The 18,607-nt window shown below is 38.1% G+C and overlaps 1 protein-coding gene across 1 annotated transcript in view; it reads left to right on the top strand.

The window, feature by feature from the left end:
- The window catches only part of VWA8 (von Willebrand factor A domain containing 8), a 193,396-nt gene that overhangs the window by 151,229 nt on the left and 23,560 nt on the right, over window positions 1-18,607 (top strand). Inside the window, exons 38-39 of the mRNA XM_086771807.1 lie at window positions 16,705-16,813; window positions 17,558-17,714. Coding sequence (XP_086627933.1) covers window positions 16,705-16,813; window positions 17,558-17,714 — 266 coding nt within the window. The remainder of the gene's footprint in view (window positions 1-16,704; window positions 16,814-17,557; window positions 17,715-18,607) is intronic.

Raw genomic sequence — 18,607 nt, 5'->3', positions numbered from 1 at the left:
TATGTAGTTGCTGTGTAAACTCTGTACTTTACTATTTGAAAATAAGGGCATTCACCTTTCCTGCTTAACTCAGTTTTTCAATGGACCTAGACATAGAAGCAGTACTTTATTAAGGCATTCATTTCTGGAATTGAAAAGATCCTGTTAGCTTGAAATTCATATAGATTGCCTTTGTAAGGTAAGCATCACAAGAACTCCAGTGTTTCCTATTCTGGAGACAAATACTTTGCTAAGAAAGCTGCAGCTAAATATTTCCTGCTACTCATTTTTACAGAATTGGAAGTATTTTGCAACCACATGTTAATCTGTTAATTCCAGTGTATGAAAATCACCTTATTTTGTATCATGTTTCATGCTCACACTCATGTTAAGTATTTTCGAGTCTAATGAGGCATCTCTAATTCCTTGACTAAACCCATTGTTCCCAATCATCTTATAGCAGAAGCTTACATAAGAAAATCGTCAGTGTTCTATGTATCACTGGAATTCATTCCTCACCCACCCCCAATTTCTCCTTTTCTAAGAGCTGCCATTGATACATCCCACAAAGCTACTACAGGCTTAGCGAGGTTTGTTAACCTTCATGGTGATATTCTTAGACTGACACAAGACCTGTCTAGGTGGTTGGGAACCAGTGTTCTGCAAAAACACACAGAATCTCTCTGAAGTTTCCTGACTGTTGAGAGAAAAAACAATTAGAAGGCTTTCAATGTAAATACAGATTCAAAGAACTGGAAACAAACCTTCAATGAGGCTTTAGTTGGAACTATTGGTACTGTCTTCTAGGTTTGCATTTGGGCTTTCACAAACACTTTAGATCTTAGAAACAGACTGGAAGTACATAAGTAGTGAAACAGAGGAAAACAAACTGCTGTTCCACTTATTATCAGTAATTAGGCCCCCTTAATATAATGTCGTGACAGTCTTCAAAATAGTCAACATTTGTTTTGTATTGTTGATACACTCAGCAGAGCTCCAACTGCTGGAGTCTTGAGGCTACAAAAATAGTTTCTGGAAATATGGTTTATGTTTACATAAGTTTGCATTTATATAGGCAGGTCAGAAATTTTCATCATTTGTTGATGCTTTAAACTCAAAACATGAGTACAGTATTCTGAAATTACTAAATTGGAGTGCCTACAGTACAATATTTAAACAAAATACTGGATTTTCTAAAGCTATGCACTCTACTTGAAAGCCATCACGTTCAGAGTTCACAGCTTCACAAAACTGAGAAGTGGATTGAATCTAGAAAAATGCATGAATGAGAAAGAAGTCTTTATTTGCCTCTCACTGGTGGTTTGAATAACAAATGCAGTAGTGTGCAGAAATTCCTGCCGTACTGGCCCAGATTCATTCTGTTAGAAGAGGTTCTAGAGGTGGCCAGCTCAGCATGGTTTGGATATATTTTGGGTATGTTTCCAGCCTTGGCACTAAAAGGAGCTATGGATGAAATGTGTGTAAGAATAGAGAAGGCTTTAGATTAAGGTTTTTGGGAGATTTCATTCAAGATCATCTGCCTAGGGAACTGACTGAGAGAATAGTTTTCCGTCAGAAATTAATTATTTTATTTTAAATTGCAATTCCTTTTTCCAGTAGAGCTAGAGGCATGTTCTTTTGGTTTCTGCTGTGAGTAGTTGACATTTTAGTGATACAGTGTTTCCACAAAGCATGAATCGTCCTTACTAGCTAACTGGAGAAGTGAAAAAAATTTACTTCATCCATCCATAACTGTTTCCCACTAGACACTCTAAATATTTAAGTATGTAATAATTGCAACATCCGGAGCCAGTCAGCATTATTGTTGCTTTCCAGAGGAGGGAACTGAGAGAAAAGGAAGGCAGGTCACTTGTTCAGGTGCAGGCTGTAAGTCTACACTGCCGTGTCAGAGGTGGGATAAATGCAGTATACGCTCCTAAGGATATATATAAACATACTTTGTACCTGTGTGCCAAGCTGAGTCGCTTGACTGTCCTTCAATGCTGCAATCAGTATGAACATACCTTAAAAATTGCATCTAAATGCCGGGCAGCCACCTAAGAAAATAAATGTTGAGTCTAGATAGCTCAAGGTTGAAACATGCTTAGCTGAGATGACTACAGACATACTCAGCAAAACTCAAGAAATGCAATAAATAGGTATTTTTCTCAGATTTAAATGGCTGTCTTCATGGTCTTATAGCAGTGCTCCAAAATGATAACAGGACACATAAGTTACTCTATGTCCTCTGAACAGCTAGAAGACATGAACACATGGCTCATGTCAGTAACCTAAAAGAGCAATGTATATGTGTTCATCACCAATAGCTAAAAAAATTAAGGGTGTTTGTTTCATGTGTCTTAACTACTCACATCATCCATGATGCAAGGGCTTTCTGCTGAAAGCAGCATTTTGGTGAGTTCAGCAGGACTCGGTAGTAGTTCCAAACATTCAGACTTTCTTCTGCAATCCATCAGTCAACCTTTAGATCTGATGAGAGCAAAGGCAAACACTAAGTAGCTACTATGGAATGCCAGGTCCATTATTACATTTGAAATTTGTTCCTATCCTTCCTAGACGTCAGGTAAAGCCTGTGTTGAACTGGAGTCAAAGTTGAGTACATTTTTAAGGTAATCGTAACACCAAAAATGTCAGATTTACTGTTGAAGTTAGAAGAAACAGTCATGTTAAACTGGGTGTACATATGTAGCTGTGTGCATATATATATTTTTTCACACATGCATTCTTATGTACGTGCACACGTGGATACACACATTGATAGATACACACATCCCATCCTTCATTTTTTTTTTACCCAGATGTCACACTTGGACATTGTTGCAGAAACTCACAAAAATTAAATTAAATGAGATGATAAACTCAAGCAAGATTTATTTGTAAGAAAGTGATAACAAATTCAACTTAGCTCTACTTTAAGCGAAATTGCTTTAAGACTCTGATATCATTAACAATCTAGAGGTTCAAAATGTCACTCAGGAATTTCAATGATCCAACATGCGCAATCACTCACCAAACAAAGGGAGGCCTCTCAACCTCCACGAGCTTCCTCAAGCAGCATCCCAACCTAAGGAGAGAGTCCTTGACCACAGACCCATTGCTCCAAGGAGGACAGGCTCAAACTCACTCCCTGGCAAGGGCTCCATTTATACCCTGGTTGTGTCTGATCCATGGTCACATATGGTCAGGTCAGTTCTCGTCGGCTGGAGACTCCACTTTACGACAGCCACATGGTTCTAGAAGCTTCCTAGCTTAGGGCAAGTATATCTGCCACAGACATTGACTCTCTTGAATCAGAATTGCCTTAGGAGATCATTATAACTTTGCAGGTACCCAGCCCTTAGGGACTGTATTTCATCATGAACAGGGATTGGAAGTGGATTTTAGAGCAACTTAGGAAAAAGAATCTCGAGGTCCCTGTATTACACATATACTTAGCCATGAGGAATGCAACAATACTTCTCCCTCCTTCTGTCAGGTCCTTGTCTGTAGTCAGCTGGTTAAAAGACCTGTTGGCAGAAGTCCTGCCCCTTGTCTGTCTTTTGCACCCAAAGGGTTACTTTAGCTGGTGTATGCCTGATAGAGAGCTAGAATTAGCTGAGGCACCTACCTGGACTCAGAAAATAAGAAACTTTCTGTGCGTGTATTCGCAGCCTCTTTTTTTCCCAGTTGCATTTTGATCTCTTAGAATGGAGGGCGGTGGACACAGTTGGACTGGCTTTCAGTTGCAACAGCAAGACATGCAGAGTAATCATCATGAAATAGGTGGAGATCATCAGGAATGCAGAGTGCTACAGTATACGAAATATTATCCAGTGAAATATACAGAAGAATTTTTTAAAATGGGAGGGGGGGGGTGGGAAGTCTCATGGTTATTAACAATCTTTGCAATTTGACTTCTCCGTTGTATGGCCAGAAGGGCGAGGGGAAGGTGGCTGATATGTAGTAGTGCTTTTAGTCCTGATTTAATTATGGTTGATTTTTTTGGAAGGACTTTTAGATTTGTTTCTTTTATTCCTTCCTAGTGCTTTGAGTTTTCGTAATATGATGTGTAGGTGCTTTGCTTAGAGGATTTTGGAAATCACCTGTATAGTTGTTGAGGAAATAAAACATTAATAACAAAAAGAACCAGAGAATCTTGCAAATGCTTTCATTTATATGAAATGCATGGCTATGTTTTCCTTTACAGCAGTCATGCTTTGGTTTATTAGTGGCTAAACCCTTTGAAAACATGCTTCAAATTCAAATAACTCATGGGAGTTCATTGATCAAACTGTCTTTTTCAAATCATAGCTTGTTTAGAGAGGCTCTTCTTTTCTTTCTAACAATTTTTCACCGAAACCTATGCTCACTAAACACCACACAGCTTCCGTGAGCCTTGGTGGAGTATCAGGAGACAAACATTTATCTACCAGAGAAGGATGCTCATGGTCAGCTGTAGCCTTTACTCTGCTTCTTTTTGAGACTGAATTAGATTTAAAAAAAAAAAAGAAGCAGGTATGTTGTACTTCATAAGTAAGACTTAGTTTTTACAGGCAAAAGCAGTTCAGTTTTCATTGCTTTAAAAAATGTTTGCATGTCCTTGCACATGAGCAGCTCGGGCAGGTTGCTGTGGCTGTGCTTGGAAATACTGAAGAGTAACAGCAAGGAGGAGTAGGGTCCAGCTCCAGACCTGTAGGCATTTCAGTGTCTACTTCTGAGCTGAGCACCTGAGCTCCCACTGTAACCAAGAAAGCCTGAAGAGCTCACCTTGAAGGAGACGCGGTATGGCACCTCAGACACCTGGCTTACCTGGGAGATCCCTGCCTTTAGCTGCCTGCAGTCTGGATCCAAATCCCGTCCTCAGTGTGCAAGGCATTATTTACAGGTTTAAGGAAATGGATTCTTAGAAATGGAAGAGGGTTTCTTTTTTGTCTCTTTCTGTTATTTGGGCTGAGACCCCCAACATAAGAATGACATGGACCAGTTGGAGAGGGTCCAGAGGAGGGCCACAAAGATGATCAGAGGGCTGGAGCGCCTCTCCTATGAAGAAAGCCTGAGAGAGAGTTGGGGCTGTTCAGCCTGGAGAAGAGGAGGCTCCAGGGAGATCTTATAGCAGCCTTCCAGTACCTCAAGGGGGCCTACAGGAAAGACGGGGAGAGAGTCTTCAGTAGGGCCTGTTGTGACAGGACTAGGGGTAACGGTTTCAAAATAGAGGAAGATAGATTTAGATTAGACATTAGGAAAAAAAATTTTTACAGTCAGGGTGGTAGAACACTGGCACAGGTTGCCCAGAGAGGTGGTGGATGCCCCATCCCTGGAAACATTCAAGGCCAGGCTGGATGAGGCTCTGAGCAACCTGATCTGGTTGGAGATGTCCCAGCTCCTTGCAGGGGGGTTGGACTAGATGACCTTTGAAGGTCCCTTCCAACCCTAACCATTCTATGATTCTATAGTAGTTCTGTAGTATAAAGTCTCTGCTGTCTTTGGGTGATGATCATCTTATTCCCTTCATTGAATAGTCTCATTTATTCTATTTATATTCCACTCAACTAATCACGCACAACTCTATAATGAATTGTTCATCCTTTAAGTGAATTCATATTTTTTGTTTTATTGAATGCATTGTTTTTTTCTTTTGATTTTCTGAAGCTGCAGTTTGCACTCAAAAGTTTAGGGTAATGCAAGTTTGTCTGATGAAATTCGTTTTTTAGGTTGGATGTTTGTCTGAAGCATAATGGATTCAGGAGTTTCAGTGATCCCAACTTGCTTGTGTTTACTGCTCAGGATCCACTTTAATCTATACCAACAATTCTTTTTCCCTTTTTTAAAAGTGACATTTTACTTTAGAACATTTTAACAAAATTCTGGCCTTTTCCTGATGTTGGGACTGAACTCGGCAAAGTTGCAGTTCTTGATTCAAGATAAAAGCAGGACCTTTGGCAAGAATGGCTGGTCCTCCCCACCAGCACCCCTGGCTCTGTATTTTCTACTTTAGACCAAGTGCTTTTTTCTCACCACATGAGGGCATCGATGAGCTAATAACGGTGATTTTGCTCATCCCTTAGATACTGCCGGTACGAACCGCATAAATTATGAAAAATATATGCAGTGGAGAGTTTTTGTAAGTTTGGAATAACCAGACGATGGCATTCTGCAGTCCTGTGCGGGATCCTGAAAATCGTGAAATACTGCAATTACAGAGTTATCCAGTCAATAAGGGGATTACAAGGAATATTTTGATAGCGTTTGCAGTTCTGAGATCCATGAGCCCCAGATACAGAGTTTAGGTCTGTGACCTTTTCCTGGACTGCATGATTAATTCCAGCAAGGTGAGCAGTAGCAGACTTGTACCGCTCCTTGAAACAAGGCATCTGAGTATGGGGAAGCCTAAGATTGGAAAGCCACGAACCCACAGAGCTCAGTAAGTTTGTATCTCTAAAAGCCTTCACTGGGTAAAGCAACTCAGGTAAAGATCATTGATTCTCTGTCAGATGCCTTTTCTCATATAAATGTCCTCAGATGAAATGAGGCCCTTGCTGGAAACACTATACAAATACGTCTAAAATACGTTCCCCTTCCTGAAGATCTTCCAGTCTAATTAGAGCAGACAGACAAAAAGCAGGAGTGGAAGTAACTTTCTGTTAGAGCAGGCTGATCCAGCACAAAGTTCCTCTTTCTTCCTCTGACCTTCCTGTGAAAGCCTACAGTTCTCGTGGGAGAAAATGTAATAACCTCAACACACCGTCTTTCAGGTCTCCAGAAGCCTGCGGCAGGATGCATAGCTGGTATAAAGGCTGGAGCTCCTACCGCCGGTGAAATCCTGCTGTCCCAGCGAGGCAAATGCATACTGATAATTCTACCTTTATGAAAGGTGTTCCCTAATTAGTGAAATGTAGTGAAAATTTAATTCATCTGATCTGTTACAGTAGTGCTAAGTATTGGAGGCTTTCCTTTAGGAAAAAAAACAATGTAGTTGATCCTTAATAACTTCTGTCTCTGCTTCTTAAGGACAGATTTGACAAGGAACTAGCTCTGTAGAAAATAAGGCTTTTCTGCTTCCACGTGTAATTTTTTTCAACTTTCTTTTGACCAAGCAATATTCCTGTGATTTTCTGTCCAGAATATTCCAAATTGTCCTAATGTGTACACTTATCCCCTCTTTCTAGCTGTTGATTATTCAAGGTGCTCCGGAAGAAATGGAATTCAGTGTTTTCCAAGTTTATTGATTTCAGAAGGTGTGTAGTAGTCATGGTAAATAGCCAAGCCAGACACTGTCTGTCCGCTCTGATTATATTTTGCAGAGGATTAGCATACTAAAAAGATGATGATCGCAGATCTTTTGTATTGACTAGGCAAATTTTAATAATGACAGAGGAAAATTGAATTTACACAGGTGTTAACATAATGAAGGATCTGTTAGATGGAAGCAAATGTATGATATTTTCTCATTACTTCATTTAATTTATCCAGCTTTTAATCCACAGAGTACATATTCATGAACAAAAGACTCTAATGCATCTACTGCTGCAGAGTTTCTGAGTTGGTTCTTAGAGTGACAGCACGTAGTTCAAACGAAGACTCACCCACAGCAGAGACAACTGCATTTTATATATTTGGGGTTTTTTAGCTGGTGCATAAAAACTTCGTTTGCAAGCCAGATACCCCTTTGTATGTATTTCACTCCAAATTTCCACCTCTTCCCCCACCCAGATTAACCTACCTGTGATTGCAGTTTTATTTTACAAATCCAAAATTCCATTAGAGTTGTGATGCTTTGAACGATTTTGCTGTTTGAGACTGCAGTTTAATGCCTGTATGAATTTTAAAATCTACTTTTAGAGAGAAATGTTCAGAAGAGTCAGATAGTGGATGAAGCTTCATTAGTTCATTTTGAATTCTTGCAAGGTTTTACAGGCAAGACAGAAAATCAAAAGGAAGCCAAAATGAATGAAGAAAATCTATTAAATGTATTTTATACTGCGGTGCAACTAATATTTTCTCACTGCAGGATACAATTGAAGACAAGAAGTGTATTTCATAAATTATTATTCTCTTGTCTAATACTGAATATTCCTTTCTGTGGAAAAACTATTAGTAAGCTTTTATGCTGTTGATGTGACTAGAAATTGTGCTATTAATTTTTATCACATAGGAAATAGCTGTACATGATAAGGTACAAGTAAATATAATAGAAGCCATTAGAATTTTTTTTTTCCTATTTTTCCCTTTCTCTCACTGGTTCATGTAAGTAGATTATAAAACATTTTCTTTCTGTCTTTGGTAGAATAGTTTTACAATAGAATATAAAACCACCGTGGAACAGGCAGATTAGCCTTTGGTTTGCCTCATGTGGAACTTTTATATACTTGTTGAGAAAATAATGTGTATATTCATTCAGCTGATAAGGAATGTGTTGGAGGAAAGGATGTTTTTGTGACTTATTAGATGCAGCCTAGGGTAACACTGAAGTTTTAAGGTTGTTGGCAGGGGTAGGGGGAAGGATAAAAGAAAACAAAGATTTTGTTTCAGGCAAAATTCAATCTCTTGCATATCTGCTGAAATACATTCTACATTCTGTGGAATACATTTCCTAATCCTTTGTGCCACTGTGGGATGGATTATTTAATGCATTTTTCACCTGGAGAATAGTCATCTTTTAATACAGCCGAAGTCAGTCTTCTTTCACAATGTATGATTTTGAGAAAAGGTTTTTCAGTGATTTTGGTGAAGAAATTAACATCTCCCAAGTCACCTGCAGGACAAAAGTCCAAGATGTTTTCATTTATTTTCCTACAATGATCTTCTGATACGTGCCTAATCATTGTCCACAATACTAGTGAAGAAAGCAAGCTATTTAAGAAAACCTTGAGACTTTAACTTTGTAGTATTTGGAGTGGTTTTGTATTAATGTAATTCATATTTTTCAACAATAATGTATTGCTTTGCATGGAAAGTAACATATATTCTTAATTGACTATAAACTACTGTGTTTAATATATTGTGTATTAATGAAAAGGCAAAATAGCAGAGTAATTCTTTCCCTCTGTGTCCCATATATGCTAGGATAAGAGCGGATATCTTCCAATTTGCATCTTAGCAGGATTCTTTCCTTTATGATGAAAAGAGTGAATGAAGAATGAGATCTTTGCAGTCTGGATCCTGCCTACATCTGCCTACTTTCCAGAACTGTCTAATCATATAACTAATTAATCCTTCTTAATTTACATTAAACTAAGCATCTAAATCATGTGAACTGTATTCAACCTCAAATCTTTCTACTCAACACCCAATAATGCAGTATTACTATGAATACTAGTTATTCTAGTGAAATAGAAATTTGTGAAATTTGGGCTTGTGAAAATAATTCCTGTTTGGAAACTTCAGCTTTTTCTTTTTAAAAAGTCTTTGTACACAAATATTCTTTACAGCTGTAAATACTTCAGCTGTGACTCTTTGCTTGCATTTTGTGAAATTATATTTTACCCACTTATGTGTGTTTATTGAGTTGTGACACATGAAATCATGCCAGTTTCAGTTCTAGAAAATGTGTTGGATATGGAATACTCCAAAGAATGCTTAAAAGGGCTTAGTAGAAAGGTTGGTTACTTGTTTGTCACCACGTATAACAAGGAGGAATTCCTTTTATTCTGTTACAAAGATGTACAATCCTGTGAGAAATGGCCAGCTCTGTTTAAACACACCCAAAAGGATAAGAAAAAGTTGATCTGGGGAGGTTTCAGCTATGGAAATATAGTCAATTTTTTAAAGTACAAATTGCATCCTTTTACACCTGCAGGATGTTAGCCTGGAATTAGAGGGCGGTTTGGGATTTTTTTCCCCCCTCTTTAAGTGGTATCCAGCTTATTAAAATAAACATTGCATTTTGTGTAAGAGCAGTAGATATGAGTTACTCCTGGCAGGGCCAGATGTATGAAAACTAAGAGAGGAAAGGTCTGTTCCCCTGTACATGGGGCAGCTTGCCCCCCTTGGAAACCAGAGTTTCCTTGTGTCCTCGGGCAGAAAGTAGCTTTTGTTGCTATGAGCACCTCAAAGGAGCTTTTCTGGCAAGCACTCCTGAATGGGAGGCACTGACACATCTTGTGCCCTTCAGGAATTTTAATGAAGTTAACCGAATCAGAATACAAAAGTAAGCTGCTGTATTAAAAGGCCATCTACTCTCTAGCCAGCTTGCTGTGTTCAACAGAAGCTTGTCGTGTACAGGGACAGGAATATCTACGACTGAAAAATCAATCTGTATCAGAGACGCATCCCAGACTGCATCAAGGAAAACGTCCTTCACATTTCACTGAAAGCCATCACTCATTTATTACTTTTCTATTCAAAGCTGGAAATACTTTCAACCTCATCTGACTTCTGCTTACAAAGTCTAGAAGATATTTCCTAACCTGTAACCACAAATTCTTTTTCTGCTAGCGGTTAAGTCTGAGTACTTATTTTAGAGAGCTTTTTACAAGATTGCGATGGAGGTTTGGCTGTCTTAAGACAGTGAGAGTCATTGTTTTTTGCATTAAACTCCCAGGAATAAAGATAATTTCAAGTGGGAAAATACAGGAGAAGATGAGGCTCTGAGCAACCTGATCTAGTCAAAGATGTCCCTACTCCTTGCAGGGGGGTTCGACTAGATAACCTTTGAAGGTCCGTTCCAAGCCTAACCATTCTATGATTCTATGAGATTCCCTTTCTCTTTTCCCATCTCCGAAATAAGGATAACTCTTGCTATTTCAGTCTTTTGTTATTGTAACAGACTTCAACAATGAGGAGCTGATGTATGGGCTTAAAATGCATGGGTGAAAAGATGGCAGTGAAGGTTGTGAATACTCTGAAACATGAATGATTGTATAATAGACATCCTGAAATGTTATTTCAGTTGACTTTGCTAAGTGTCTTTTACTCATTAAATTGGATACTATTACAAACTTGTTAATAATAGAGAAATCAATATGTATTCAGTCTAGATGTACTTTGAATAGTTCCATAAAAGCATCACATAAAGGTCAGCCAATTTCATTATTTTATTGCCATCAGATAAATAAATATGGCATGCTGAAGAACAGAAGTTTCTTATGTTATATTTATTTGCTTGGCACAAGCAAATTGGGGGCAATCAGCATTTGTTAAGATACAGAAATGCACAGTTGTGCTACTTGGGACTGCCTTTGAAGCGGTGAAGCTTCTTTTAAAGATATTTTTTTCTTCTCAGTTTCATTGCAATTAAAGTTACTGAGAGCTAAGATATTGCTAAGCTCTCTGGTATGAAATCAGCTGAAGTTAAATTTGCTAATGCTTTTGGTTAGTTTTACTCATAGAGCCTCGGAAATTTGTTTGCAAGGTATTAGAAGAAAATGAATTCTGAGCTCAAAAGGGAAGTAGTGTAATTGTGAAAACACCTCATATATTAGAACGAAATGCTAATTTAAGTGTGGGACATACATAATTTTAATAATAGAGTACAGCAGCCCTCTCCATAATTCACACACTATTGTTAATGCGTTACTACAAGCTCCTTTCTTCCCAAAGTTATGACGGTGTCTTGTAGAGGCAGTGCACATTGTGTCTGGGTCAACTGGGTGATCCTCAATATATTCAGCTCTTGTCTTTTACTGAGGGATGATAAAAGTATCAAAATGGGATGTATGCCAGTGCTCCCTTACTCTCCGGGGGTTAATTTTGTTAAATTACACATCAGAATTCAAAAGAATTCAATCCCACATTCACTTGAGTGGCATCAATGTGTTTCTAGATCCACTTCCGAACATGGTTAAGATTTGCTGAGTACAGAATATAAAGTTCCCTTACCATAGTTTGCCTGACCAGCTGAAGTCTAGACAAAACTACCAGCCTTTGAGTCATCTTCAGAGTAGCCCCTACGACAGACTGGTATGCATTTAATAGCTGTTTGGCATAAATATGACACAGATGGGAAACACCTGGTTTCATTGTGTTGTTGAGTGCATTAAATCATGTAACTGGCTTCTCTGAGCCCCTTCATCATCTTTGCATTACTGTATGAAGGATGATGAGATCACTTAGTTTTGAAACTGAATGTGTTTGTATTCATTTCCCTTATTCTTAGAATCCCAGTGTTGTCAGGGAAAAAAAAAAAATGAAGTGTAGCCATGTAAAATTGTTTTGGCATCCATTCATATATCTCAAGGAACTGATATAGAGCGAGTTGTTCAGATACCACATATCCTTCACTGAATGTAAAACAAGAGTTCAGTTCTGTTCCTGCCTGGCTGCCCTTGCTGTCAGGAGTGAATGGATGTGTAAGAGACAGGACCAGAAAATTAAGTCAAAGCATTATCAAGTCTTGGTATTTGCTGTTGTTTCTTCATTTCCTTTTTCTCTCAAGCGCTTCCTTCATACTATTGCGTCTTAAGAAAAGCACATTCCTTTAGCAACTTTCTGACCTTCAGTCTTCATGTTCTTCTTGCATAAAATTTTTGTTTCTTGGCTTCATTGACTTTGGAAGTCCTACAGTCTCTATCTACCAAGTCTTTTCAAATGGACCTATTACCCATTGGTGTAAGTGTCTGAGAATACAGTCAAAGAAAAGAATAGAACAAAAAGATCATAAACCAGGGACTCAGGTTAGTAATGACTACTGAGAATTTGGACTTTACAGGCAATAAAGTAAGAATCACATGTATCCCAGGATATAATGGCAGTTGTGCTTCTTGTGTGGTGAGAACTTTGAAGAAGAACCTCCCCAAACAGGCAGTGGAAAAGTGCTTTCATGCTCTGATCATGAATCACCAATATATTGTGATGGTTTAGCCCAAATCACCACACAGTTTCTCGCTCACTCTCCCCCTCCCCAGGGGGATGGGGGAGAGAATTGGGAAGGAAGGAGAACTCGTGGGTTGAGATGAAGACAATTTACTAAAATAAAAGGGAAAACTACAATAATAACAGAATATAAGGATATTAAAAATATACAAAGTGAACAATATGTGTTTTCTCACCACCCGATGTCCCAATGACCGATACAGCCCGTCCTGAGCAGCGATCACGGAAACAAACCCGAGCAGCAAGCAAAGGAGCAAAAGGGAGCCAGCAAGGTAGGGGGAACGATGCCAGCAAAAACAAGCAGGAAGGATGGATGCCAGGAAGGCAGATACCCACCCTCGCCTGCCCCCACTTATATACTGAGCATGACGTTTATGGCATGGAATGCTCTCTTTGGCCAGTTTGGATCAATTATGCTGTCTGTCTTTCTCCCAGCTTCCTGCATCTGCAAATTAGCGAGACTTGGAAAGCAGGACGGTGTCCTTGGTCTCATTCACAACAACTGGTATCATCAGGGTGTTTATGAACATTCTTCACACACGAAATCCAAAACATACCAGCTACTGAGAGGAAAAATTAACTCCATCCCTGCCAAAACCAGGACATATATATACACAAGTTTAGATAATGCACAACTGACGTGTGCTGTGTGTTTTGGGAATTGTTGTTATTTTGGAAATCAAAAGGAAGTCTCAGAAGGAAAATTTCACAGTTTTTCCAGCTATTCTATTCTGACCTCACAGCTGAAACTCAAGGCTACTAGACTGAATTCGTCTGTTGTCTCCCAAAGCTGTGATATGCACACCAGGCAATGTGAAATCTTCACAGTGATGCAGTAATGAATAGTGCCTTTCAGTGCATGGATAGCTAGAAAGAGCACAGATTTCTCTGAAAAAGAGCAGCTTAGTCAAAACTCTTGCTGAAAGAAGCAAAGTCTTGCAATAGATTCAAACAGAAAGTATTCAGGAGGGGACAGACCAACTTTTAAGCAAGTTATTTATATGTTTGGAAAATATCCATCACAACAGTAAGACAGATCTCAGTAGGTTTAGAAATTGCAATTGGACAAGCTTGGAAAAGTTACTATAGATTTCTAAGATTTGTTTGAGCTTTTTCTCTACTTTCAGCACTTGTTTTTCCTGTCTTCCTTCTCACTCCAGACAAACTAGATTTTTCCCACTGACTGTCTTACAGTTTGCCAATCTCATAATAAAGCCTGTTTTGGATCCTCCCTCTTAAGTCTACCTTTCCAACAGTTTTAATATCAAGAATTCCTCCAACCCTCAGAGAGGTGACTTATCTATGGCTCCTCTATTTCTTTGTATCTGTCATGCTGAAGAATGTATTTTTGTCCAAATGTTTTTCTCTTCAGGTTTTTTCCTCATCCTGCCTCTGATTTCATGTCCGGACTCAGTGATTTACTGTTTACTTCTTTCCAAAATACATTTTCAATTCTAATCTGGATATTTGCTAGTCTAACTTTTACTTTATAGAGGTGCCTTCAGAGCTGAGAAGTTGTTAGTTGTAAAATCACCTCGAAGCACTTCCATGGAAACCCATATGGGGAGGAGAAAAGCATAAATCACTAATGGAATTATCTAAGAGCTCAAAGGAAAAAAAAAAAGAGCCCTCCAGTGTGCTAATTTAATGCAGTTTCTAAGTGTGTGGTAAATTAAAAAAAAAAATTACCCCAGCAAACAAGTACAAATTAATTGTTAAAGTTATCATATGTAGCAAAATTCTATGATCTTTTTTGTGCATAGGTGTTACTTACAAAACAAGTAAATGAATGAAACTGCTGTAATTCACTGGCATGACATTTACACACTTACTGATGGTGTTCCATTCTAGTATCCATAAATTGTTGATTATTTTACCCAGTAACATATTAACTATATATAAAAAAATAGTAAGGAGGTCACAGTCTTAAGCTATGATATATTGTACCACTTGTCTCTTTTTCTCTCTCTCTCTCATGCCATTTTTTCCAAAGTTTTAATAGAAATCAATTGGATGTTCTACTGTTCTTTTAAGAACAAAAGTCACAAATATTATAAAAGGTCTTCTATTAACCATGTACTGTTTCAAAGTTACAAATACCTGCTTTAGTGAGATCAACACTATTGTAAAATAGGTTTATAGTAGAAACTTATCTAGTGCGTATGTGCTAGAAATATTATTTGTGAACAACTTATTATATGTGAGAAATACATGTGAGCAGCAAAGCTCTTTTGTCTACAGAACTTTGCACTTTAAACAATGCTTATATTTCAAAATATTTAGTGAAATTTTTTAATGGATAAACTGGACAGAAGGATAATATGGTATTTGGATCACTGATTATGGTTATGTTCACCTCAGAGCTTCCTTCTGCAGAATTTTGAGTATTTTTCTATGAAGAACCCAGAAGGATGAAAACATAAAGGGTTTTTCCATCATTTTATTGTTTCTCTTTACAGAATAATATTTTGTTTTGATTCATGAGACTGACACTACAGTTTTGGCGTTATGATTTTATTTTAAACAAAGTTCAGTGATTTTTGTTGACCTGTGTTTCTGTTGACCTGTGTTTTGAAATCTACCAGTTATGCAAAAAAGAACTGTTTATTTTGGAGGAAATCTCATGAACCGAAAATGTATATAACTCTAGGGGAACACACTGTTGTGGTTAAGTGTCTTTCTTCCTATACAAATGTTAAATTAATGTAATTTATCAGATTAGATCTTGATTTTACACTAATGACATGGTTCACAGAGGATGTATTGTACCTCTTTGAATTATTATAAATTTTATAAAGAGAAAGAAAATGATGTTTTGAATAGCTGCCAAGACACTGTTGTTAAAGCACATGTTTTCAGTTTGAAAACATGTATGGAATTCATGTCAGCATAAAGTTGAGTCTGCAAGACAGTGAATTCAAGGATTAAACTGCTCTACAGTCCTAGTGAAAACCTTGATAATGCCAGTGAACTTCTGAGAAGGCAGTAAATTGTAGCTATTGGGGCACATAAATTCATCAGAGAATTAAATGTATTATGTTAGATGAGAAGAAAGTTAATTTGTACAAGTTAAAGACATGAGTTTTACATCTCTGTCATTAAATTTCATTTTAAAAAATGAACTGACATTAAATTATAGATTAGTAACTGAAGGGCAGTTTACACATAAATCATTGATTTACTACATGACTCAGAGCTGGTAATGGGAAGAAGTATTACCTTCAGTCACCCACTTAAATCCAGTTGCAGCCTGAAGTGACTCAGCCCTGGCCGTCTGACAGCTGTTGGGTATTCAGCTGGGCAGTGAATCAATGGGGAAGGTGCAGTCAGTAGACAGGTGTAGAAAACCCTCCGCTGTAAGCTTTTGCGGTCAAGGCAGGGAAGTTAAAGATTACGTGAGTGTGTCAATTGAACTAGCCATTTACTGATGAATCTCAGAGAAGAGCATGTCATCTCTTTAGTCCCTGTTCATGGAAGGAACATCAGTCTGCCCATCAATAACAAATGCGTTGCTGTAGTTGAGTGTGCCTGAAATTCGTAAATGGATGTATGGCCAAGTGTTGCCAGTCCTATGAGAGGCATCCAAACTGCAATGCTCCTGTCTACAGGGGGATTTTTAATTATGTTGGCAATTATCAGTAAGCACTTTTCTAGTGTGGATAAGATCTGAAAGCACTGCATGGTTCGGATGTGGCAGTAGTCTTAGATCTGGTGTGAGTCTAATGTGTCACTCAGGAGCCCTGATTTACTGTGCTTTGTCCTGTTATCCTCATCGGGCAGGATGTTGCATTTATTGAATTAACAAATAACGTAGCTGGTCCCACAGCTCTTCAGACCTAGTATGTTATTATTAGATTGTTAGAGTTGTTTTCTGTGCTATAAAATCAATTTACAGTTCTATTTTTTATTTTACAGATAACCATTCAGAGGGACAGTGGTTTAGATGTTAGTTCCCCCAAACATGGAAAAGTGGATCCAGACAACATGCCACATGTTGGTGGAAATACTTGGGCTGGTGGAACAGGTTTTTCATTCTTTTTTTTTTTTTCAGTGCGTCATTGAAGGATGTCTAAGGGAGATGCTGTGCCAATCCAAATTTGATTTATACAAGGCCACCCTTTGCTTAGAGCTGTTTTACTCAAACAGGATTGCTTTATTGCCGGTGAAAAGAAGTGAAAAAGAATTGCAGTGTCAAACTGTATATAGCAAATCTCTACTTAAGTTATATTTTGTTGTTGTTTCTTTTCATTGGCGATGTAGAGAACCAGAAGCTTGCAGCCATAGAAACTCGGCTGAGTCATTTGCCATTCTCTCAGATTTCTCCGTGTCTGCAGCACTTCAGTGTAGGCAAGAAGCACACAAAATAGGCAAAGTGTCTCCTAATTCTAAAAGGGCATGATAGTGTTTTGGCAACAGTGTAAACTAACAAATTCTAGGGATAAGACAGAGTCTGGATTAATTACTTGAAGGACCAGGAGCTTTAAGGAGATGTGCAAGACTTATATGATTTGTAGTCCCCTTGGTACAAGGTGGATACCATTATGAATGCAGTCTCGAGAGACTACACACACAAGTATTCCCTTGGAGTTCTTCTTAACCATGATAGCTGTTTGGTTTTTAAAATCTTTGGCAACAAATATTTCTACTGGGGATTTTTGGCAATTTTTAAAAATATCTGTAGATATGACAATGGAAGCTTTAAAGAAAATACATTCTTATTTATTATTGAGTGTATATTCTTAATTATTTTTTATCTCAATCATGTTAGGTGGGAGAGACACTGCTGGGTTAGGTGGCAAAGGTGGGCCATATCGGCTGGATGCTGGCCACAAGGTTTACCAAGTATCTCAAGCTGAAAAGGATGCTGTTCCTGAGGAGGTTAAGAGAGCTGCTCGAGAGATGGGTGAAAAGGCCTTTAAACAGAGGTAATGTGGAAGTTTTTATTTTCCCTTCCATTTCCCAGAAGAATTTGAAAAAAAATGGCTAAGACGATTTCTCTTTCTTAACTGCATTTATCAAGTACCTTAATCTGATCATTCTCATTTAACAGAGCTTACCAGCATGTGTTTAACTGTTCTGGACAAGAAGTATAGAATTAAGCCACACTGTTAAAATGACTGTGTGATTTGGTGGAGTAAAACATATCTCGGTGGATAAGGAGACTGATGTGAATATTTATCTTTTTTAAAAAGGGATCTACTGTATGAAAATTTGATTGAATTATGATGAATCCAGATTGTATGTTGTTAGGAATTCATCACCTAACAAATGTCTTTCAAAAGGGACTGTTGCAAGCAAATTTTTTGTTTGAAAGATCTGTAGCCAAATGGTGAGATGATTTGGACAATTAAGCCTCAGCAGACACTTTTACACGAACCACAGATCTTCCCAGCATTAGTGTAATGCATGGTTACTAATCGAATATTTCCCAGACTGTGCAAAGAGATTCAGATTTCTTCCACCGGCTGAACTCTCAAGTCAACCTCTGGTGCTTTGTGCTAAAAAAAGCAAAGTGTATTGGCAGTCATTCCAAATGAGTTTTACATTTCAGCCCAGGATATATTGCAATGTGAGTATCTGTCTGAAAGCAGAGCGTACCAGACACAGATTAAAACATTGGAGCAAATAAATTTAGGATCAATTTAAATGGCCTATGTTTTGTTGCTTTTAACAAAGTGATTCTCAGTGTTGGGCAAGTCTGGGTGCTGTGAAGAGCAGGTGAGATTGCCATTTGCTTCAACTGGTGTATAAATAATTAGACTGTCAAACATAGAGCACACGCTGTACATGAATCACTGTATTTAAAAAGAGCAATTTA

This window comes from Chlamydotis macqueenii, chromosome 1, assembly GCF_036417535.1.
Source record: "Chlamydotis macqueenii isolate bChlMac1 chromosome 1, bChlMac1.mat, whole genome shotgun sequence".
NCBI lineage: Eukaryota > Metazoa > Chordata > Aves > Otidiformes > Otididae > Chlamydotis > Chlamydotis macqueenii.
Note: the sequence above shows the minus strand (reverse complement) of the source record. Positions and strands in the feature narration are given on the sequence as shown.